The sequence below is a fragment of the Sphaeramia orbicularis genome, chromosome 18, assembly GCF_902148855.1.
Source record: "Sphaeramia orbicularis chromosome 18, fSphaOr1.1, whole genome shotgun sequence".
In the NCBI taxonomy this organism is placed as follows: Eukaryota; Metazoa; Chordata; class Actinopteri; order Kurtiformes; family Apogonidae; genus Sphaeramia; species Sphaeramia orbicularis.
This window is the reverse complement of record NC_043974.1, coordinates 32,993,265-33,018,924: the sequence shown is the minus strand read 5'-3', so window position 1 is coordinate 33,018,924 and position 25,660 is coordinate 32,993,265. Positions and strand designations below refer to the sequence as shown.

The window sequence follows — 25,660 nt, the reverse complement described above, 5'->3', positions numbered from 1 at the left end:
ATTTATATGTAGTATTTGTACTCTAAGAGATTAAAAGATGACCTAAAAGTGTCATTAGAACAGAGGTCCTCAAACTCAGATCCTCGAGGGCCGGTATCCTGCATGTTTTAGGTTGTTCCCTCCTCCAGCACACCTGACGTCGTTATCATGCTTCTGCAGAGCTTGATAATGGCTTATCATTTGAATAAGGTGTGTTGGAGAGGGATACATCCAAACCATGCAGGATACCTGCCCTCAAGGATCTGAGTTTGAGACCCCGGCATTAGAATGTTTAGAATGAATACCGTAGTCTGTTGTTAGGTCAAAGGTCACACATGTGACTGTGATGTCGATGACCACCAGAGAGAGTAGTGAGTCATTCTGCCGGTCTCCCATGGTGAAAAAAACTAACGCCACGACCTAGCTGAGGATGAGAACCATGAGAGACAACTTTTAGAGTCAATAGCCCGTGTTATCACAGATATCCTGAAAAAAGGTGAGATGGATGATCCACTTTTTTCCAGCACCCCTGGTTCAATTAATGATCAGCTCATTATCGAGCTCTGCAAAAGCCTCATATGATGTAACGGCTTCCAGGTGTGATGGAAGGATGGCAGGAGACCAGACCTCAAGGACTGATTTGAATACTCCTAGTGCAGGGGTGTCAAACTCATTTTAGTTCAGGGGCCACATTCAGCTAAATTAGCTCTGCAGTGGGCGAACCAGTAAAATGATAACATAATAATATATAATAATGTCAACTCCAAACTTTCTCTACATTTAAGAGTGAAAAAAAGTTAATTTACATTATGGAAAGGTTTACATCTACAAACTATCCTTGAAAACAATGTGAGTAACATGAACAAACCTGAAAAAAATAAGTGTAATTTAACAATATTCTGCCTCAGTTTATCATTATACATGTACATTATAATATAGAAAAATACACAAAACATGTACTACAGGCAGAATCTTGTTAAAATTGTACTTACTTCTCTAAAGACATTTCATGCTGTTCATATTTATTCAAGTTATTCAAATTTTTGCAAAAGTTATACTTTGTTTTAGTGTAATTACATGAAAATATTTACATTTACAAAGAGAAAGATTTGGAGATGTCAGTATTTATGTTATTATGATCATATTTTACTGGTTCTGCCCACTTGAGATTGAATTGTTCTGAATGTGGAACCTGAACTAAAATGACTGTTCATATCTTAGTGTAGTTTTTGTATTTCACAAATTCATCCCAAGGGCCGCACTGGACCCTTTGGTGGGCCGGATTTGGCCCCCGGGCCAAATGTTTGACACCTGTGCCTTAGTGTGTGAGGTTATTGAAATCACACTTTTTTTTTTTAGACATTTCATGTTTTACATATTTGTAATAGAGTTATTTTAATGCGAAAGGACAGTTTGCACGTGTAAATATTTTCAGAATGTAATTTTTTTTTCACATTAAACCAAGGAGAAATTTTGGAGTTGTTATTATTTATAGGTTATTATGTTATTGCACTGTTGTTCATAAAATTGGAATAAAATATTTTTATCATTTCTTCTCATGAAATGATTGTGACAACGTGAGTTATCACTGGAACTCAGTATGTAATCATTATACCTGGTCAAAGGTGATTACTGATGTGGATAAACAAGAATAAAAAGGGGAATGTGTCTGAAAACTAAATTATTCCAACTTTATGGACAATAGTGTATTTTTACTTGTCCGACTCACTTGAGATCACATTGGTCTGTATGTGGCTCCTGAACTAAAATGAGTTTGACACCATGGACATTTGCATATTCATTCCAGGGGCCAGAGTGGACCCACTGGCGGGCCGGTTTTAGCCCACGGGTCATATGTTTGGCACCCCTGTTATAGTGCCATCTGTGTGTATGTGTGTGTTAGTGGTGTGTTTGTGTACATGTGGACTTCCCTCATACCCCGCCCAGGTCTGGTCCCTATAAGTACCAGACTTTGCAGCAGATGCCAAATATAGACCAAACACAGAGACAGGTTTTCAGACTCATTACCACAAAGAAAAAAAAGATGGAAAAGGAAAGTTATTTATCAGACTGAATGTGTTAATAAGTTTAGTGTGGAGATAATTGTGTGTTTTTGTCATATTTACACAGAAACACACTGACATGAAATATGATTAATGTCACATCAGGAAAAAACAGGTGTTACAATAAAATTATACGTGTTTATGTGTCATTTTAGGGTTCAGTTACATAACTAAAAGAGAGTTAATTTCATCAGTGATTAGTCAGAATTTAACACTGATGGAAACAATGACAAATGATAAAATAAACAAATGTTCAAGTAAACCTCAGTGTCTTCGATCCTCATTGAAATCAATTCATTTAGCTGCAAAACTGACAAAACACAAAAGGTAAAAGTTCATATTTTAGGTCTAAGTTAAGCTACAGATGCATGAATTCATATTTAGACACTCACATAAACAAAAAGTGATACCACAAGCTTAAATAATGTATTTTACAGGATTTTATATCTTCTTTGGGTCATTTTTTTTTTCCCAGTCAAGGTGTAAACTCAGCTAGAAGGACTTTATTATCTGAGTGACAATCACAGAAAATGTTCTTCCAATAATCAGATAAAAGAAATTTCATTTAAACTGAGAGATTAAGGAATTTCTTACAAAAGCTAAAGCAGTGCATAAATCAATCAATAATCAGTTCAATCAATCAATCAATCAATCAAATCAATCAATCAATCTATCTATCTATCTATCTATCTATCTATCTAATCTATCTATCTATCTATCTATCTATCTATCTATTATCTATCTATCTATCTATCTATCTATCTATCTATCTATCTATCTATCTATCTAGATGGAGAATAGAATAGAATAGAATAGAATAGAATAGAATAGAATAGAATAGAATAGAATAGACTTTATGTGCATGTGGTGTACTATGAAATTAGGAGTGCTACTCCAGTCAGTGTAGTATATAAACTAAACACCAGTGCTACAGAAATAAAAATAGAGCAAACTAAAATTACACAACTAAAAAGAAGAAAAAAAAGAAGAAAAATATTTACAATTTTACAAAGTAACATAAGAACAGAGTAAAATGAAATAAATTAAATGAAAAATAAAATGGACAAAATATGAATAGGTGCAAATTTACGTATTAACAGTATGTGGCAGTGTAAATCTAGAATAATATTAACAGTATTAACAGCAGTGTGTGTGTGTGTGTGTGTGTGTGTGTGTATGTGTGTATGTGTGTGTGTGTTTATCTATCTATCTATCTATCTATCTATCTATCTATCTATCTATCTATCTATCTATCTATCTATCTATCTATCTATCTATCTATCTATCTATCTATCTATCTATCTATCTATCTATATGTATATGTGTGTGTGTGTGTGTGTGTGTGTGTGTGTGTGTGTGTGTGTGTGTGTGTGTGTACATAAATTTAAAATTTACTGCTCAAAATTTAACCCATAAAGACTCAAACATCCACTGGTGACCAAAACCATCTACTGATGTAAATGTTTAATACCTGTTGTTCCATTAATCCTATCAATCCATGTAAATAATTGGTGTAAAATACAGTTTTTCATGTTTTCATGGTCATCAGATATGATCCATTTGGACATTCAGAGGCTCTGTAGTGAACGTGGAAACACCGTCATCTTCTACAACATTGGTTCACCAGTAAAACCCATGGAGTTGGATCAATTACAGTGGATGGAGACACTTGTTTTTACAATAGAATAGAATAGAATAGAATAGAATATGCTTTACTGTCATTACACCAGTTGTGCAACAAAATTGCAGATTTTATATTCAGTTAATGATATATTTTGCTGAAAAAGTCATTTTTTTTTTTCAGTTTTCTCTGTTTTTGTTATAATAACCTTTGAATTTACTCTGAGCTTTAATAAACATCTACATGATCAGTGAATCACATATAGGAAAAACATGATTTATGCTGGAAAAATGCTAAATATAAAGGATAATATTGCAATAAATGGTGATAAATCACTTAAAAAAGGTTAAATACAGAGGAAATTCATTTGGGAACTGACACAAAAGTAACACTGGGCCTCTATGGGTTAACATATATTGATTTGATGTTTTCTTCTCACTTTTTTTTTTCTATTGTGATCGTGTCCTTTTCTCTTCTCAGTCTAATGACATCATGTGTGTTTTTGTGGGTTTGTCTCCCTCTTGTGGTTTCCGCAGTGCTGCTCTGCGCCTCCTGCAGCCTCTTGATAACGACTTATCATTCACAGCCGGTAAAGTGTTAAATAAAACGATGCAAACACAGTAACCCTACAAAAAAACCTCCAAACCCCTGCTGTTTTTACTCTAATCTGCACCTTTTATCTGCGTCTGTGCGGGTTTTTGTGCAGCCTTTCTGCGCTGTGTGCGTCATTTTTTCTGCGTGTGTTTGCTCAGATTTTCCCTCCGTGTCCGTTGCAGAACACGGAAATCTCCATGAACAGAGGTCGTTTGGCGTTAGAAAAGGGGAGGAGAAAGTGAAAAAAAATTGATCTGAGGGAGGAGTGAGAGCAACAGCACTGGCAACGAAAACAGGTTTGAAGAAGAAGACGAGAAAGCAACTGTGAGGCTGCACAGTTTGGACTTTTTTCACTTCTTTTAACCTCTTTATTTATCACCTCAAGTCTTCACATCTTCACTAAAGGTAAGACTTGTATAATTTCTATGTGTTTTAAGACTCATTTCATGCTTTAACCAGACTCTTTGTGAGTTTATGAGTCATATTTAGATGAATACATGCAGGTTATAAAGAAGAAAAGTTAGAGCAAATCTTAAATTCCAATCAAGTTTATTTGTTAATGTTTAACATGAGGGGAAGTTGAAGTAAAATCTGCAGATGAGTGGGTGTCAGTGGAAAAAAAAAAGGAGGTTCAGACCCACCCACTGGAGCTTGTCACACCCACTTTCCTTTTCTTAACATCTGAGCCTCCAAACATGAAGCATCAGAGACAAAAGCAGGCAGAGGGTGCGTAAAACCCACCGATAGTTTCCACTGTGTCACTTCACATCACATGATTTCACATCAACTGGTGTGATTCCACTGGTAGGAGGTGAACACAAGTCACTCCCAGTGTTGGGTAAGAGTCTGAGGCAGGTTTTTGTGTCTTTTTCCTTCTTTTTTCAGTGAAGGCTGACGTCCTCCCCTCCCATCCTCATTCCTTCAGTTTCCCACAGTGACCCCACAGGGAGGGGACGAGGAAACTTGACCTCCTTTCACTTCTTGTACTGACAAATCTCAGCCGACCAGCCTCCATGTCTGCTCCTGGTAAGTGGCTTATCACTGCAGCAGGAACATTAAAAAAACCACACACAACACACAACAGCTGAGGGGGGTTCAGTCAGATTTATAGGTTTACTTTGACTCAGAGGTGGAAAATGAGCAGGAAGATAGAGTTTCATATCAGGTAGTAATTATAAATATCACAATAAATGTTAAAACATCAGGGTTTAAAGCTGGGGTTTGGAAAGTTGAAGAAAAAATACAGTTACATGTGGTTTTGATGTAACAAAATATAAACAGTAAGACACAAAAGACAAAAATCGCATAAAAAGGTTAAAAATGTAAAAAAGGAGACTACAAAACTAAAAAAGATGCAACAAAACAGATGTAAACGACACAACAAGATGAAAATGACTTAAAATATCAGTTAGTAATTATAAATATCACAATAAATGTTAAATCATCAGGGTTTATGGCTGGGGTTTGGAACGTTGAAGAAAAAAAAATACAGTTACATGTGGTTTTGATGTAACAAAATATAAACAACAGTAAGACACAAAAGACAAAAATCACATAAAAAGGTTAAAAATGTAAAAAAAAAAAAAAAAGACTACAAGACTGAAAAAGATGCAACAAAACAGATGTAAACGACACAACAAGATGAAAATGACTTAAAACTAGAGCTGCCAAAATTAACATGTTAACGTGGATTAATCCATCATCATGATTATTCTGATTAAAAATTTTAACGCATTAATCCATCTGCAGAACAAAATGACTCTGAATGTCTCTCCCAACACAGTTTGTCCAAGTAGAGTTACCGTCATGCATGTGCAAATGGGAATTTGATCCGGTAGTGACAGGCAGCAGAACCAACCCATAAAGATGGAAGACACTAAACAGCACATTGGCCCTCTGGACGGAAATATGAGGACAATAAAAACAAGATGGAACAGTTGTTTACAGGTGTTTTGTTGAAACTGTTGAAGGTGTTTAATCAGCATGTGAAGTGCATGTATATTCCCTTCTTTCTTGTGTCTGTTTGCTCATGCAAAATGAAAAGCGATTAATATAGATTAAAGATGAATAATATTTAATTGTGATTAATCAAAATTAATCCACAGCAACCCTGTGATTCATCTGATTAAAAATTTGAATTGTTTGACAGCACTAGTTAAATATGGCTAAAAAGATGCAATTACGCAATGAGATAAAAACTATGTAACAAGTAGTTACTTCCAAACTGTAATACATTACAGATTACTTGTTACTGTTATTTAAAAGTAATTCCTTACTTTACTATATTACTGTCTCATAACTGTAATGCATTACATGACTCCTGTATTACTTTTGAGTTACACACAGACTCTCGTTGTAAATGGTGCATGCAATACAAGACATAGGAGAGCTTTGGGACGCATACATTTGTGCCCCAAAGTACATGTGGACGGATAGCTCAATAAGTAAATCTACGGTCTATGATGTTCGAATCCCAGCAAGAATGCTTGCATTTTTATTTGTATTTTTTTTGGAAGTGTTTTATCTGAGTACATGAACAACATAGACCTTAAACCTGACACTTGTTCTTTATTTGTTTTATTAAATCATACAGTGTTTCTTTGAGCATCCCTACACCAGATTACCCATAATCCCCTTTGGTAGTCGAATCCTCCCCCTTCTACTGGAGGCTGAACCACATTCCTCTCATTTTTTTCATGGAACCTAATATGAAAACACCTCTGATTCAGCCTCCTCCTCCTCCTCCTCCTCCTCCTCCTCTTCGTCCTTCTCCTCTTTTTTTTCCTCTTCTGGCCAGAGGCTGAAAGATGCCCTTGTGGCGTTTTCTGAGCCTCGGTTGTTGATCCTTGTCCTGAACGCAGCCTTCTCGTCAACACATTGGTTAAATTTTTTGTTTCCTGCAAGTGTGAAAGGAATGTGGAAAGAGGTGGAGCGGGAACAAGTTCACAGATATTACTCACGTCCTCATTCTGGCTCAAATGCAGAAGTGGCTTTTCACTCTTCAGTAGTTTTTGTGTTGAGACTTGATGCATTGGTGGTCACCCCCCAGAAGCTGAGTCAGTATGACATGTTCTGTCATGACTTCTTAGAGACGGTTTGGTTTTATATTTGGACACAGTAGAAACCAGTCGGGTCAGTTACGAGACAAAACCTAACTGACGTCACAGCGGATAACCTTTGACACACGAACTCTGCGTTAACTTTACTGTTGGTGAGGTTTGACAGTAAAGCCATGATTAATGCTGATGCACGTAACACATGCAAACATCAATTCACTGATGCAAGTGTAAAGATGTGAAAGCTTCAGGTCATAAGTGAAAACCTAACATAAGGCTGGTTATATGTCAATGATTTCAGTATTTATCATCATAAAGCTCAAGAGTTTACTGATAATGGCTGAATATGGCTAGATTTTTAATAGCGCTGCACAATATATCATTTGAGCATTGACATTGCGATGTATGTGTGCGCAGCAGTCACATGGCAGGTCCTGCAATGTAGGAGGCAAATGAACTCAACGTGTTCTCATCTATTTTCAAGGGTATGTGACACACACAGGATGCAGCAAACCGCCAATCACAATCGCTCTTAATCATTTTGGAGTGAGTCGCTGGTAACAATATTGAAAATGAGCAACAAACGAGAAATTCACCATAAATGAAGACTTGGTGCCAAAAAGAAAAGCAACTTCAGTTATCTGGAATTATTTCAGATACATGAAGGATGATACTGTAACACATGTTCTGTGTCGATAGTGCCTTACATCTGTTGCCACAGTAAGAGGAAACACAACTAATTAGTTTGACCATTTACGTCGGCACCACACAGATATTATATACTCCTGAGTATTTGTTCATATCGCAGGGTTACAAAAATCACAATGCCAGTTTTTTCTAATATCGTGCAGCCCTAATTTTTAAGCATTTTCATCTTGTTGTAATAATAATAATGATAATAATTATTATTATTTTTTAATTTATTTACTTATTTATATATATATATTTTTTGTATTTATACATACACAGTACATAGCATTAGCATAACGCGGTACCTAGCATTAGCTTTAGCATTTAGCATCTGGAGCACTGAGCTGCCACAGTAGGCATGTGTCTCCATTTACACATAATAATGTTTGTTAATTTAACACAAAAAAACCCCAAATGCAATGCATCTCTAGTCACATGTTTAAGTAATCTTCTGGAGTTTTGAGCAAAAATAGTCAAAAAGTGAAAATCTATCCAGTCTGGTCATGTTGAAGCTGCACACACATCTTCTTCCACGACTTTCAGGTGTGTATTTATGTTTGTTCACAATCTGACGCTTCAACAATTTTACAACAAACTGACGCTTTATTCACTTATTCATTATCTTATAAACTGACAAACATCATGCGTGTAAATGTTGCATAATTTTCTCCAAAGTATGATCCCATGGGACTCAAATGAAAGGTCTATATTCCATTTTCAGTGCTCCAGTTTCTATTGTTGGTCATTGGAGGCACGATAACTCAACTTTTCATGTAGAATATATCATCAAAAGTGCAAACACGTGATATATCCTGTCTTAGTTTCACTGAAGTGGAGGATTTAAGTGATTTAAGAAGGATTACAACTTCGCAAGTTGTAGTCTGTGTATAAACAACACAAAATGAACCAATATCTGAGTGTTTGCAGGTGTAGAATCAACACATTTTTCTTTCAACACCTGAAACAAATGCCTCCAAACCCCCGTTTGTACAATAAGATGCCACAGGTTAAATACTTCATTGAAAGGTTGTTGAAATGAGTCCAAAGACAGAGCTGAAGGAGTTGGTCGTTGTTTCAACATGTGTTTTGTCATGTTGTCTTGGTGCGTCTGTGCAATAGGATGTGCAGGTTGTCTACATTCACTAGACTCAGCTTCATAAACACATGTAACAGAATTTCCATGTGGATTTGCATTTTAATTACCACAATCTGTTCACATTCAACTCCATGTATCTGCTGTATAATCGTATCAGAGCTGTGTGAAGTTAAACAACAAACCCACTGATTAAAGCTGTTTGTTTTAGTCGGATTAGTTGGACCGTCGCCCAAATACAAACTGATATGAGATAATTGTACTGTTTATAATGACAGTTCATTTTAGTTCAGGGGCCTCATTCAGTCTGATACGATCTCAAATGGTTCAGACCAGTAAAATTATAACAATAACCTATAAATAATGTCAACCTCCTAGTTTTTCTCTTTGTTTTAGTGTGAAAAAGTAATTTGCAACTGTAATCTATAAACTGTCCTTTCATGATAAAATGTAAATAAACTGAACATCTCATACAACCTGAAAATAAGTGCAAACTTTACAATATTATGTCTCAGTTTATGATTTTCACATGTGCATTAAAACTTACAGATCAAAAGTGGATCTACAAATGCACAAAACATTTAGTAACAGGTAGAACATTGGTAAAATTGCACCCAAATTTTCTTAAGGTATTTCAGGTATTCATATTTTTTGCGAAAGAATAGTTGTAGATGTAAACATTTTTATGAAATATTACTTCTTTACAGTAAAACATATGCCTGTTACTTATTGTGTTTAATTTATCAGTGTTAAAAATATTAAAACATTTTCTACTTTTAACTTAGTGTTAAAATTGCACTTATTTTTCTTAGTAAATTCATTTGTAAATGTCAATATTTTTATAATGTAATTTCCCTTTTTTCACATTAAACCAAGGAGAAAATTTAGAGTTGTAAGTATTTATAGGTTATTATGTTATTGCACTTTTGTCCATAAAGTTGGAACAAAATATTTTTTTTATCTCTTCTCATGAAATGATTGTGACAATGTGATTTATTGTTGATAGATAAAGTGTAACTGGGACTCAGAATGTAATCACTATGCCTGGTCAAAGGGGATTACTGATATGTATAAGTTAGAATAAGAACAGGAATGTGAATGAAAATAAAGTTATCACAACTTTATGACCAACAGTGTATTTTTACTGGTCTGACCACATTGAAGATAGAGGCTTCAGGGAGTATTTTAACAAAAACTGTCGCAAAAATACATCTTTGAGCCTTTAGCCAGAGCCATTCCAGTCTGGGTCGATTACTGGTCTGTGGGTCAAGTCATAAGGAGCTTAATGGTTGATCCACAGTGGACACATGGTTCCACACCCAACACAGAGATCACGACTCCCTCCATCAGTCATTTAACGAGTCGGTCTGAGGTTTTATCATTTAATACTGGACGTTAAAACTGACACTTCCACTCCATATGCGTGAGTTTGCGGTTTATTTTTAATGTATGCTTTGTTGTTTTTGTGATTGTCAGGATCTGTTTTTTATTTAATAATATTCTGACCTAGTTTTTTCTGTGTTTCATGGATCAAATGTTGGTTCTATGTTTGAAAAGCTGCAAGTGACACTAATTTACCTACATTTTACAGTGTCCATGAGTTGATTTATTTGCAGCGTGATATTTCATAAGGGAAAAGGCGATTATTGTTACTTTCCGGTAACTGTGTTCGTGCTGTATTTACGTTGGAAACGTTTGAGGGAAGTCTGTTTTTTGAGTCCGGAAACAGAAACATGGACCAGATCCAAACAGTGTTTTGACCTTTTAGGCTCTTTTTCTATTTATTCTTTGAAAACAGAAGCAGACAGACTCACTTAAAGAGTTGTATACATATTAATCAGCCCAAAACATATATGTAGAAGAAGAATAGTTTATATGAACCTTATCGTTATGGCTGTTGTGCACTGATTATCTATATTATTGTTTTGGTTTTTTTTTTTAGATAAATGTACTTTATATATCCCAAACTGGGAAATTACATTGCATTGCATTAAATAAAAGGTGCCTTTTTGGTCATAAATTGCACAAAAGAGTGTGTTTTAGTCCTGATTTAACTGAAATGTGGTTTACAATGAGCAAAACAAGTTAATATGAAACTGAACAGAGTTGTGATTGATTGTTTCATGACATTTCCAGTGTGTAAATATATCAAGGTTCATTCATTAGAATCATATTATCAGAAATTATCAATAGTACATGGAAACTATTCTATTATACACAATTTGAAGAGCAAGTTGTATAATACATATGTACTAGATGAATATTAGGTCTATCAGTATGATAAGTAAGTAAATAGGTAGGCTAAGTAAAAGAATATACACAAGTGTGCATAAATATTGTGTGTAGATATAATTATGTGGTTATAATGTGGAACAGTATTTCAAAACAATGTAGTATCAAGGTCAAGGTAAACTTTATTATCCCAGAGGGGCAATTTGTTCTACAGCCAGCAGTATCACACAGACAACAAACCTACAATAAATAGTCCATTAAAGACAATAGCACCAACAGTACAGTATAGTATATTGAAAATAATCATTTTTTTCTGTTTTTTCATCTGAAAACATAGTGAAACATGACACAAAACTGGCATTTAAAGGGTTACAATCTTAAAAAAAAAAAAAAAAATCATATCTGATATCAATAATTAGATCAGATGTAGGTCAAAGTGAAAGTAGAACATAATATAAACATATGTATGTAATTATGTGGTTATAACGATGATGTTTTGGTCAAATAATTCATAAATCTGGATAAAAAAATGAGACACAGATGCTTTCATGGGCGGTTGTCTTTTGGTCGTTTGCAGTCGTTTTAACCATATTGTGCTTCTTCTCCGACATTATTTTGCAACTGAATGAGTCAGAGAAACTAACAGAAGGAGTCAGATTTATCTACAGAGCGAGCAAATATGGATCTGCCAGATATGTCACTGTACCAGTCTGGGCTGTTTACTAAACAAACTAGAATGCACAAAGCAGCTGAATTCCATTTACACAACAGCATACAGTCCTCAACAACACAAAGGAAGTAATGAGTGATAACATTGTTCTAACCCATGACGTAACAGCACTCACACCTACTGATCCAGACAACGCCATTTTGGAATGAATCGCAAGATGCTTTAGTTAAAATTTGCAAAGATCTAAGATAAAAATGTTGACATATAGTGATTTTTATGTTGGATTAACCGTCAACAATGTCACGATTAATAATTCAAGGTTAAACTTTTTGTAGCACTAGATGTTGTGGTACATTACATCAATTAGATCAGTTTTTACACAGATTTGATATTATTTTCTCCATTTTAAAGCCTTAAAGACCTAGAACCTAGACCTGGAGAGACCTTCTCCATATTTAACCTTTCCTAAGTGTTTTATCATCGTGTATTATAACATTGTCTTATGCATTTTTCAGTGAGAATCCGATATTTTCCTTGATTTTAATTTACTGATCAGTGATTAGTGGTTCAATAGTTAATGAACACCTCAGATAAGAAGATGCTTTTGGTCAAAAATGGATGCTTAGGTCTTTAAGATTTGTTAACTGGAATCTGGGAGGCATCTAGTGGCATTTTTTCTGACCTTGGACCTAAATGGCCAAAATGTAATCTTGTGTAGTTTTCAGGAACAAAACAGGAGACAAACCTCAGTAAAGAAAAAAAAAAAACATTATTGGAGGACGTAAAGAGGAAGAATGGGTTAATTTGAAAATGAGTTTATTGCCTCATTAAATAAAAGGAAATAGAGGTATGTGTAGGATAGTCAGTGGATTTGGTAAAAATAGAAAAAATAAATAACAGACCTCAAAATATGACATTCATTTAAAGAGTCCTGGTCAAGATGGCAGTAAAAAACAGTTCAAAATGACAAACTATTAAACCAGTCAGATTGTAGAGTTCACACTAAACCCGTTTACATGGCCATAACAATCCAATAACTGATAGTAACCAGTAATTGTAATGATCAAATCTGATGTGTTTACATGCACTTCAGAAATGTGATTATTGTAAAACCCTGGTTTAGATGTTTCAGTCCATTTTGGATTTCTTTCAGAGTATGTATTTATGTAGTGATGGTAGAGTCAGATTTCTTATTTTCAAAACATCTTGTTGAAAATGGCCAATGGTTTTAGTTCTTCGTTAACTTTCTGCTGCTAAATGACATTTTTGTTGTCCTTTGTCTTCCACTCATGTTTTTTTTTGTTGTTTAAACACGTGTAGATGTAAAAGATGAAATAAATCAGATTAACAGGTATACGTGCACAGACACAAAGGAGTATTCGGAAGAATCCAGGTGTGTTAATCTGATTTCTCATAATCAGATTACTTCCTGCTGTTTAGACCATGTCACATGATGCTGTTTACATGATCACTGATATTCTGATAATCCATAAATCAGATAATGGTCAGATTTTTAGTGTGGATGTAAACGGGCTCAGTGTATGTGACGTGCACCGTTGTCTTCCCAGGTTACCCGGGCTCTCCAAACCAGGCCCCATACCCGATGCCTCAGCCAGGCGGCCACTCAGTGGCGCCGTATCCGGTCCCTCAGGGGGGATACGGAGACCCTGGTCAGGCCCCTCCCCCTGCAGGCTTCAACACGGGCTACAACTCGGGTCCACCTCCTGTCATGTACCAGCCGGGGCCGGTGGGTCCGGGGCCGGAGTACGGCGGGCCCCCGGGTGGGATCGCCCCCGCCCCTGTTGCAGGTCCAGCTGTTGCAGTCGGGGTCCCTCCAGGGCTGGAGTACCTCACACAGGTAGGAACCAAGTCAAACCAGAGGAGATACGAGGAAATACTGCACTGGCTTTAGGTCATGATAAATCTGAGGTTCAGTGACAAGGTTTGTGTTCTTGGAAATAGAGTGAATCATACTCCTACGTCCTCCTCGTCCTTCTAGAATTTAATCTGACTCATCTTCATCATAATTCTTCAGCTCTGCTTTGACCTGGTGTTTTCATGACCATCTGGTTTACGCCACTTTACACAAACTTCACATCTTTTCTCAATTAGTGTCATGGATTTTCTTTAAAAAAGGCTCCAATAGAATGATTTACAAACAGTATCATCAGAAGCAGAGGTAGACTGATATATCATCAACCCAATATATTGATCTTTTTTTTTTCATTATCAGCCTTCAGCCTTCATTTTTTAAGCTGATATTTGATCAGTTGTAAAAAATGTTATAAGATATTTGATCAGGCACCTGTGTTGGCAGCACTTGAAGTTCAATAAATGCTAAGAGTACTATGTGTACGTGTATTAATTTCATTCATATTGCTGCATAAAAATCTTAATTTACTGAGTGTTTCAGTTGTATTTTACAGTCAGTGTGCTTTAAAGAAAAATAAATAAAAACATGCCATAAATATCGGACTCAAAAATCGGCAATCGGCTGACCAAATTTTAAAAAATCAGCATCGGCATCAGCCTTAGAAAAACCATATCAGTCGACCTCTAATTAGAAGTTTGGATTGATAGTTAATATTAGGCTTCAAAGTGGAAATACTGACTTTGACAGAAAATAATTAATCAAAATAGAGTTCGACCAAGAAATTAAATCTTGATTTAAACCATAGGGTCTATTGTGCACATTTTACGTGCTTTTCATTTGTCAACTACATTTTTTTCCTTTTCTTTCAATTCATTCATTCATTTTCTAAACGTATTAATCCTCAAGAGAGTCGTGAGGGTGCTCACACTGCACGTCTGCACTCGACTGATTTTTTTTAATGTGGTTGTTCACATTGTAATTTACATGTGATTTCCATAGTCATCATTCAACCATTTTCCTGCTACTTGTTACTATACCTGAATGCAGCAGCTGTAACACTACAACTTCCCCCCAGGATTAATAAAGTATTCTGATTCTAATTCTGATCAGACTAATGTGTGAACAGTCTATGGTCCTGAAGAACGCTGGTATTGGAAGTAAGTATATGTGTATGTATCTGATTTAGGACCATATGTAAAAGTGTCCTGTGTCTGATTTGTGCCATTCACTGTCATTAAAAATCAGATATGAGTCACATATGGGCAAAAACAGTCAGATTTGGACTGCCATGTGAATGTAGCCTTACATTAACCAATTAATTCAACTTAACTTTATTTATAAAGCACTTTAACCACAGCTGAAAGAAAGGGCTATACATCAATCATAAAACAAACAATGCAAAACAATAAAAACCTTAAATATAACCTTGTATGGGTCATATCCTTAGACAATGGGAGGAAGCCAGAGAAGAAGTACATTTATGTATTTACCTACCTTTATTTAACCAGGTAGATCAGCTGAAAACTAGTTCTTTAACAATGATGAGTTAAACAAGAGGAGGGCGTCACATGCAGGACAACATGATATGCATAAAATGTACAAAATGCTTTAGAACAAAGCGATATATATGAAATGCAACAGAGCTAAATCTAGGTAACAGTTACAGACGTGTGTGGTGATCATGGACCACTGAGGGAATTGAATTTTAGCTCATGTTGTAACTGGTTTCCATTACTAGGAGGAGGTGCAGAATGTAACAATTACATGAAAGACACTGAAGCCACCTTTATTTTTCAGTTTCTTGTAAGTAGACTTTAATTCTGTGTCATTTTACTGTAGTTCTATTACACACAGTGAAGTTATTTGATCTTGAATATAAACCTGAAAGTCACTTCAGAGCTAAAAAAAAAAACAACCAAAAAAAACCCACTAATTATATTGTCTGTGTAGGTTCTCATTTGTCCAGGTCATCGTTCTTCTTGGTAGTTCTTCTTGGTTCAACTGGACTGGTTTAGCTAAATATAACTTTAGCTAAACTAAATATATTGGCACGTGTTTTGCCCATCACTGTGGCTTGTAATGTATGTGTAACTGCTTTAGGTCTATTTATACATCGGCTAAAATTTACTTAGGGGGTCAAATGAGTGGCCATTTTTGTCAAAAAAAAAAAAAGTTGTAGGAAATGCATAGAACTGTGTTGAAATAATGCTAATACATTTGTGCACAGACTACTGATATTATTTGACAGTGGAAGTTATATTTTCAGAAATATTGGATTTTGAATAGCACGTGTATGTGAAAACTTTTGCTGGTGGACGGATGTGACATTACCCATGATGATCTGGTCAGTCCCAGTACTTTATTAGTAATAAACTTATATACTTACTATTGGTAATTCTCCTCTTATTCATAAATGTTAGTATTGTGGATGTAAAACAATAACAGCTGACACAAAACACAAAATGTGGCAGTGGACGGATGTGACATGGTTGTTACAGATCCCATCATACTGATGCTCGGCAGCCATGTCACCGTTCCACAAATGATCCCTGTGCAAAAACTAGGATCAGAATTATTTATTGTATAGTTATCATCATACTAAAGAGTAAATAACAATATAGAATTATTTCTTTATAAAAATGCTTATTATTAGAAAACTGTTGGTTTAAAAAGTGACGTGTGACATTCTTAATGTATGTTTTGGCGTAACATAAGCAGGATGGATCAGCACCATACTCCATATTGAACCTGTAAAATAAAACATGTGATGTGTAGTATCTAATCTTGTAAGAAAAATTGGGGAATCTAAAAGAATAGAATATTTGTTTTTCAGGTAAATTCAGTTAAATATAACTTGGCCATTCGTGACCATGAAAATATAGCATTAATTGTGATGAAATTGGACATTTTTGACTTGAACACATAGTTCATATGACCATTAACATGTTGCAACAGAACTGAAATCCTGTAAATTTGCATAACTTGCATTACCAACACAAAGTTCCTTTGGGGATTCACTTATATTGATTTCTTATGCACAAAGACAGAAATAAGACCTCTAAGCAAATTTTACATAGTTTGACATGTATGTGTGTGACTGTATGTACTGTGTTATACTTATCCACAACATAAATAATTCATGGTAAAGCTCTGGGTTTGTGTCTGATCAAGGTTTAGAGGATGTTTGATCCTAAATAACGTTATCTCTTTGACTTTCCACTGTGAATCATTTACCAATCAGAGGATGCATGTCATTATATGTGGGTCAGAGACATGTTGGAGGAGTCAGTTTCCTGTTACAGCAGCTTTAGCTCCATTTATTTTTATGTTTTCTTAAAGTTGACATATGTATTTAATCAGACTGTAAATCTACTGCTGTTTAAAACCCAACCCTCTGCTTTTACCGTCTGTTATTTAATGTCTTTTTTAAGCACTATCAGGCTTTTTCCTGCCTCAAGTTTTCAAAGAAGTGTATTTAAAAAATGTGAATAACATGAAAAAAACATGTACAACCAGAAAAATAAGTGCAATTTTAACATTATGCCTCACACATGCATTACAACTTGCAGATCACAGTGGATCTACAGACACACAAAATATTTAGTAACAGGTGGAATATTGGTAAAATTTTGGAGTTTGAAACTAAAATAATTTGACACCCTTGACAATTAACATTTCAGTGTAACTTTTGCACTTCACAATTCATCCATATGTTTGATCCTTGATTTACACCATATTTGGTTGAAAAACTGGCTTCATTCTGACTTGAATAACGATCATAAACTTCTCCTCCTGGTTTCAGATTGACCAGATTCTGGTTCATCAGAAAGTGGAACTCCTGGAAGGTAAAGCCTGTTTTTTTTCATCCTGGTTAACTTTAGACCTTTCAATAATAAATCATGATGATAAAATGAAATACAGCCTCGGACGTGTTTCCTTATCTTTGCCGTCCATGTGCTCCCCTTCTCCCTGCCCAGCGTTCATCGGGTTCGAGACCAACAACCAGTACGAGATAAAGAACAGCCTGGGCCAGAAGATCTACAAGGCCAAAGAGAAGAATGACTGCTGCACCAGGAACTGCTGTGGGTCACTGCGCAGCTTCGACATGAAGATAAAGGACAACTCGGACAGGGAGGTCATTCGCCTCATCCGGCCGTTCCGCTGCGTGTCCTGCTGGTGTCCCTGCTGCCTGCAAGAGGTCGGTCACATGATCAGTGGTGGCAGGGGGTGTGAGGATAGTGCATCAGAGCCCATTTCAGATTGATTTAGAATAGAATAAAAAAACTTTATTGTCACTGTTACAGGATCAATGAAAATTCGTTTAGCAGCAGATTCTTAAAGTGCAAAAAGAAAAGACTGTGTCTAAAACTATCACACAAATTGAAATTGAAAAGTACTAATTTTACAAAATTATAAAGCAATACTTAAATATACAAAGGGCCAACTTTAAACTACAGAAAGAAGAAATATATACAACATATAAAGGATATATACAAGGTAGTAAAATACATGTACAAGATAAGATTAAAAAAAAAAAAAACGTGTCTGAGTGATGAGTATTACACTGAAGAGGGAGTATTGCATTGACCTCATGAATTGATATTGATTTACCACACCTTTCACAAACACTCATATCTGTACGGTACTATTTAACTCAAATGTGTCACACTATCAATAACAGGTCATTATGATGTTAAACTTTAACTAATGTGTGGGTTCAGTTTCCATAATAATGACTTGTTGATGGATTGAAGGATTGACAATGAAAAGCTGCAAGAGCTAAAAGGAAAAAAGTCCAAATCAAGACTAAATATAGTGATCGATGACCTGTATTCTTGGCTTATGTATAGGTTTATACATTCCTTGTAGTTCTGCATCATAGGTACTTTTCACATGCAGTACATTAGATGGTAATCTTACATCAGTTGATGAAAATCTCACATTTTGTTTGTGTTCACAGTGCATGGCATTAGTTCTTAGATGCTCTTGTAAGAGTCATTTTTTGCTCCAGTTTCACAAAAGGAACTTGAAGTACCAGTGCACATGGATTAGTCCAGATGGAGGTACCTGAATGCACTGCCAACTATGTAAACAATGACCATACAACTACAAGTAAAATACATCCAGAATAAAAGCAGGGAAACTAATAAAGGAAAAATTCAAACCAATGGCTGGTTTTCTGTAGTTTCACCAGTACAGTCTTGGATCAAAATGTGAAATGATGTGAATTAATGATAGAATGGGTTTTACTTATAAGTAATGCTTGTCTCAGAGCAAAACACTTTACATTACAAAACATTCACTTTACAGGTTCTTTATACTGGAACGTTTTATAAATCTATTGGCTAAATGGACATAAACCAATACATATGTATGTGTAATAACACTATTATATACATTGAAAACATCAGAAAACCAGCACTTTGGTCTTTGTTTCCAATTATCTTATTAAAGTATGTAAGATTTAACATATTTAATCTGAGAAGATAATTTACAAGAATTGTAGATCAATGTTAGCCTTAAAATGGGGTGAAACACTAACAGTGAACTCCAGGGTTTATGAAGCTGACTTAATTCTACATAAGGTCAATAGTCCACAAGTGGGTACTGAACCTGTTCTTTATGGACAGTGTTACACAACCCATACACACCAAAGTGTACGCTATCCTGATTTTATTTACAGCTTTCAAGACCTAGTTAAACAACCGTAGCCCACTTTTTTAGTTCATGTACTTGTACTTTGAACACAGCATGGCAAAAAAACAAACTGGATTTAACTGAGCAGATGGTTTAGAACTGTCCATTTGATAATTACTGCACTGATTATGTTTCCGTTCATTAACCTTTTAATTCATGGGTGTCAAACATAAGGCCGTGTGCCAAAACCAGCCATCGAAGGGTCCAGTCGAATCCGGCCTACGGGATGGATTTGTGCAAAATACAAAAATTACACTGAATATATTCGAGGATCAAGGATGTTAAACTCATTTTAGATCAGGTTCCACATTCAGACCAATATGATCTCAAGTCCGACCAGTCAAGTTCTATCATATTAGCCTATGACAACTCCAAAACTTTTGTCTTAGTTACATGAAAATGTTTACATTTACAAGATATCCTTTCACAAAAATGTGAATAACCTGAACAAATATAAGCCGAAATGCCTTTAGAAATGTGCAATTTTGTCTATATTCTGTCTGTTAGTAAATGTTTTGCACATTTGTAGATCCACTGTGATCTGTAGTTGTAATGCATATGTGTCATGACAAACTGAGATATAACCCATAAGGACCCAAACATCCACTAGCAACCAATATTATTGACTGATTTAATAAGTAAAATACCTGTTGATCCACTAATCCTATCAATACTTGTAAATATTAGGTGTAAAATGCAGTTTGTCATCTTTTCATGGTCATCAGATATGACCCATTTGGACGTTCAGAGGCTCTGTAGTGAACGTGGAAACACTGTCATCTTCTACAACATTGATTCACCAGTAAAACCCATGGAGTTGGATCAATAACAGTGAATGGAGATACTTGGTTTATGTTCTGTCAGTGATATATTTTACTGAAAAAAATCCCTTTTTCCTCACTTTCCTCAGTGTTTTTGATATAATAACTCTCAACTTCAGTGTGAGCTTTCAATCAGTGAATTAAATACAGAAAAATACCAGATTTTCACTTAAAATGCAGAATACAGAGGGTAATAATAATAATAATAATAATAATAATACAATTGTGGTAAGTCATTTAAAGGTTAAAAAATGGAGAAAGATTCATTTTAAACTGACACAAAATTAGCTCTGGGTCTTTATGGGATAATATTGTTAAAATTGCACTCTGTAGATGTCAACATTTTCATGTAATTTTACTTTTTTCACTCTAAAACAGAGAAAGGTTTGGAGTTGACATTATTATATGTTGTTATTTTACTGGTTTGACCCACTTGAGATCATATTGGTCTGTACACGGCCCCTGAACTAAAAAGAGTTTGACTCGGGTCTAATTAGTGTAAAAATCTTTGGCCTCTCCGTCCTTCATGTCCTTATTTCAGCTGTTGAGTCTCGCTGCAGAGCTGCTTTTCGTGTTCCTCTTGTATTCTGGGTTTGTTAAGACTCTGAATGGCCTTTTGTTGGTCTAAATGATCTCCTGGACTCTCTCGGTCCTTTTCCATCCTTTCACATCCCATTTCCATTTAATCTGATCATCTACTGGTTCCAACACTGCAGCCCTGTTTACTGTCCAGACAGGAGCCATGTGAGACCTATTACCTTTGTTATGCCAAACCACAATAAACCAGTCAGTGTCTCGTTTGTCAGTCCTCATTCCTGTCGTCCCATGTGACCATCCGTTCCTGCCTGATGATGTATTTATAGCCATCGGTGTCAGGGCAGATTTTAAGCCCCTGTGGATAATTTCTAATTGGTGTCTTGCTATTTATGTTGCATTCAGATGGAGGTCCAGGCTCCACCAGGCACCACCATAGGATACATCAAACAGGACTGGGACCCATGTTTGCCAAAGTTCTCCATCCAGGGACCCAATAAGGAGACGCTGTTGAAACTGGTGGGGCCCTGCTTCGCCTGCAACTGCTGTGGAGACGTTAACTTTGAGGTAAAGGCCATAAGAACAACATTGTTTTTGACGTAAACGGCAAAATAGCGGGTTGTTTTTTGGTTTTTTTGAAGTGGGCTAAATTTTATGGAGGTTTGATCCCAGGTAAGAGGGGGTTTAATATGAATCCAAACACTGGACCAAACTGGGATACCGAATTTCACCACTAGGTGTCAGACCTCTGCTCAGCAAGCACTCCGAGTGGAATGTAGTGTCCAAAAGCTTTTTTTCCTCCACTGTATTGAGGTTTTGCACATACGTCACATGATCACATGGTTTTCTGTTTACGATGCCATATTGGTAGGCAGGCTTTTCTTGGATCGTACAACATGTTAAAAGGTGGACCTGCTAAACTGCTGCGTGCTGTTTATTACTTAGCTTTCACCAATTATAAGTTAGGCAGAAAGAACGCTGGCTTCCATTGGTGGCAGCGGTGGTTCTGTTCTGCCGACCGCTGTTTATAGTTATTACCGCGGTTAGCATCGCTTCTCAGTATAGTTAGCCTGCGTCCCTGTTGCGCTTAGCGGCATGGAAAAAAGAATTGCCATCATGTGGTACGGTGATGAAGACCCCTTTAAACCTACCAGGAGGGCTTCCCCTGGCCTATCACCCTATAGAGACAGAGTGAGTGTGGATCTACCTGCTCCCTTTGCCAGCGATGGCAGCCAGAGTTTCCTCAGCCTGAAGTGGCAGTCGGAGCTACGGCGGGCGACACCAGTGAGTACAGCGGGAGCTGGTGACAATACTCCCCACCTGTCTGTTCAAGTCTGCTTTTCTACTATGGGACAGCCTTCCCCAAGCGGTCAAGTCAAATTATGTGGCCGTGAAAGACAAGATGGGATCGGCTTTTGGATAGAGACAGTTAATGGACCGCTTTAGAGCTAACATATTGGCTCGTTCACGAGTTCCAGGGCAGAGCCTGGAGGTGTACGGCTGATGTGAACCGCCTGGTAGCTGGTACTCGTGTTTTTACCTCTGAGTTGCGCACGCATCACTGTTGTTAGTGAACATTGAAACTCATCTATGGTGCCTTTATCACAAGCAGACATACTTGCAAATAACAAATACGCAAACACGAGTCCAAAGAAAAACACGACATAAAGCAACAGATCTGACTTTCTGGATCCAGATAGTGTGCCTACCAGTATGGCGGTGTAAACAACAATCACATGACCAGTGACGTCAGCTGCAAGTCCTCAATATTGCAGAAAAATCAAGCGTCATCATGAATGTGACAGTGTGTTTCATAGCTTATTTAGCGTTCTTCTCGCTCTCTAGCTGAGGGGAAAAGATGGCGACAAACCCATTGGCCGCATTAGTAAACAGTGGAGCGGCCTTTTGAAGGAAGTGTTCACAGACACGGACAACTTTGGCATCCAGTTTCCTCTGGACCTGGACGTGAAGATGAAGGCCACGCTGCTGGGAGCGTGCTTCCTGATTGTAAGTCGATTGTTTCGCTGAATTCATTTTTCCCGCTTCGGTTCATTCCTTTTCACTTTTTAATGGATTTACTCACTGTTTCCGCTTTGCAGGATTTCATGTTCTTTGAGAAGGTCGGGGAGGCGAACCAGCGCAGCTCCGTGTTCTCATAACTGCGGAAAACGAAACCGTAGACGACAGCAGGAGATCAAGGACTTCTTCAAGTTATACATTCTCTGTAAATGTTCAGTTTTCCAGAAAAATCAGCCAAGGACACTTTAACCCAAACACAGCCACGAGACATAAAGGACTCTGATCCACAAATCTACCACAGATGTTTTTTTTACATATATTATTTTTCAATACACTAAATTTGTATGTTATTTTTAAGCAGGTGAACCAGGTGAGATAGATTTCTTGCCAAAGAAAACCAAACTCAGCTGTTAATGTCTTTCCAGTGCCTACAAGTGGAAGTAAGACCAGCTACAAACCCATAAGAAGATGTTTGGATTCTGATTTTGAATGTGCTTTATGCTCCTTTGGCATAAACATTTCATATTTATGCTGTCTGTTTAATCTCTGTCTACAGTGAGTACACTCATGTGCTTCATAAAACATTTAGTGCAATACTGTTGAAGTAGAAGCTGTACTCGTCGCAGGTTTAACACCAGAAATGTGTGGCTTCGTAAGGGACTAGTGGTTGGGTGTAAGAGGAACAAGAGGGTGTTAAGTCTGTTTTAGTAAAGTTGCAAAGTCATATGTTATCGCATACTAACAGCATTTACCAAAGTGCTTTTTCTTCATGTACTTCAAAGCCCTCTGTATCGAGGCCTGTCGAGCTAAACTTGTAAATCAGCATCCAGTGTAAACATTAGCGTGGTCCCGCTGTGGTTGAACCCTTTACCAAACCTCGACCTCCGATCTCTTCCGTTTCCCTGATACCACTGCCATTTTGATGCAGAAGAGAGTGAAAGCATCTCAGAAGTACGATAATGAAAGCAGAAACTGTGGTTAGTACATGTTCATCTGACCTCAGTGTGACTGGACAACACCACTACGACAGTAAAAGGAAATGCATCTACTTTATGAAGCAGGAAGAGGTCGAATGTGAAGTATTACGTGAATTTTCATCTGCAGCTCATCTGATCACAGCGCTTTAGAAAAAATATGCAATTTAAATCTCGTGTATTACTCCTAAGTATAGTTACAGAATCGTTCATATGTGACTTATTAACATGGGTGTGGTTGCCACTAGTGCTCTTAACTCCAGACTGAAGCTTGCCGTCCGTAAATACACGCCTATTATTGCCTTTGTGAATATGCCGCTGTTGATGTGTGCAGCCTTAACCTCTGAAACAATGGAAACGTAACCAAAGTATGAAGTGAGAGGTTTATTTGCAGCACTTGTGTATAACTTTTCTGTATCTCTTTGATGGTGATTTACTTTGTTTTGTTTGACAGAATACTGTTAAGAAATAAAATAAATACCATGAAGAGTTAAAGTGTCTCATCCTGTGGTGGAAAGTTTGGGGAATGCCCTCATAAATGAACCTCAAAACATCTGGTTTCACTCAAAAACTGGCCGACACCGTGAGGGGAAATCTGTTTATCCACCAAAACTGGAGGTGGGTTACTGGATAACTTTCTACTCATATTCCTCACTTTATAGAAGACGTGAGCTTTATTTCAGTGTCATCTGCCAGTGGTGACATCAGTTAAAAGTTAAGCTATGCCCTACTTTATGTGCAACAAAATAAGTGAATCCTCTGGAGCCTGTCTCCACCTTCTGGGAACATGACGGAAATGCAGAACATGAGTTTGTAGATGATGGTGAGCAGGTCTTGACATGTCTGAACACGGAAAGGATTTTCTCCCCACATTAAAAACAGAAAAGCAGCAATTTTGTGTTGCCAATATCACTGTGGTAACATTACAGGCATCATCTCTCTTTTTCATCAGCTGGAAACTTTTCTTAATAAGCTCTGCTCTGAAAAAGAAGAATGAATTATGAGCTCAAACAAGAACTGAAGCTTTTGTGGCAAATTTGATTTTATAATCTTTATTTTAAAAGTATCTTACAAAGTGATAGCGTACATGGCAATAGGAAAAGTAAGTGCAACAGCTGCACCATTGAACAAAAGAGTAACATACAAACTTGTGTAAAAAAAAAAAACAAAAAAAAAAACCATTCAAATGTAAAATTTCCTTAGGCATAGTTGGGGAAATCTGTTACTGTAAATACCTGTCTATGTGTAGACATGGCTTGAGTTGGCACAATGCTGTTTAATCCGGGAGGCACCCTTAGTCAATCAATCAATCAATCAATCAAATTTTATTTATATAGTGTCAAATCATAACAAAAGTTATATCATGACACTTTATATAGAGAGCCGGTCGAAAACCAGACTCTCAAGCCAATTTACAGAAACCCAACCGAATCCTCCAGGAGCAAACCCTTGACTGGTGACAGTGGCGAGGAAAAACTTCCTTTTAACAGGCAATAACCTTGAGCAGACCCAGACTCCTGGAGGATGGCCGTCTGCCTTGACCGGTTGGGGTTAAAGAGAGAGGGTAAAGGAGGAGAAAAAAGATAAGAGACTGGAGGAGAATGGGAGAAGGGGGGGAGTAACCCTACTGTCAGAAGGCCTGTTAGTCAAAAAAGGGTTAGGGTTAGATTTATCAACTAAATCCAAACTACAGTCATTTTCTGACTAAAGGGCCTTCTGACAACAAGGTGGGCACTGTTTAATC

The 25,660-nt window shown here is 36.7% G+C and overlaps 1 protein-coding gene across 1 annotated transcript; it reads left to right on the top strand.

The window, feature by feature from the left end:
* Positions 1-4,504: 4,504 nt before the first annotated feature.
* On the top strand, positions 4,505-24,405 carry LOC115438853 (phospholipid scramblase 2-like). The gene is made up of 8 exons (XM_030162713.1): positions 4,505-4,662; positions 5,143-5,283; positions 13,567-13,856; positions 17,674-17,716; positions 17,849-18,069; positions 21,329-21,490; positions 22,769-22,930; positions 23,023-24,405. Exons 2-8 carry the CDS (start codon positions 5,271-5,273, stop codon positions 23,080-23,082), a joined length of 951 nt encoding a protein of 316 aa, XP_030018573.1. The 5' UTR covers positions 4,505-4,662; positions 5,143-5,270; the 3' UTR covers positions 23,083-24,405.
* Positions 24,406-25,660: the final 1,255 nt, after the last annotated feature.

Bases quoted from the DNA above. Each gene is read 5' to 3' on its own strand.
- LOC115438853 (XM_030162713.1), top strand. The intron at 13,857-17,673 runs GTAGGAACCAAG...TCCTGGTTTCAG, and splicing joins GGCTGGAGTACCTCACACAG to ATTGACCAGATTCTGGTTCA. The intron at 22,931-23,022 runs GTAAGTCGATTG...TCCGCTTTGCAG, and splicing joins TGGGAGCGTGCTTCCTGATT to GATTTCATGTTCTTTGAGAA.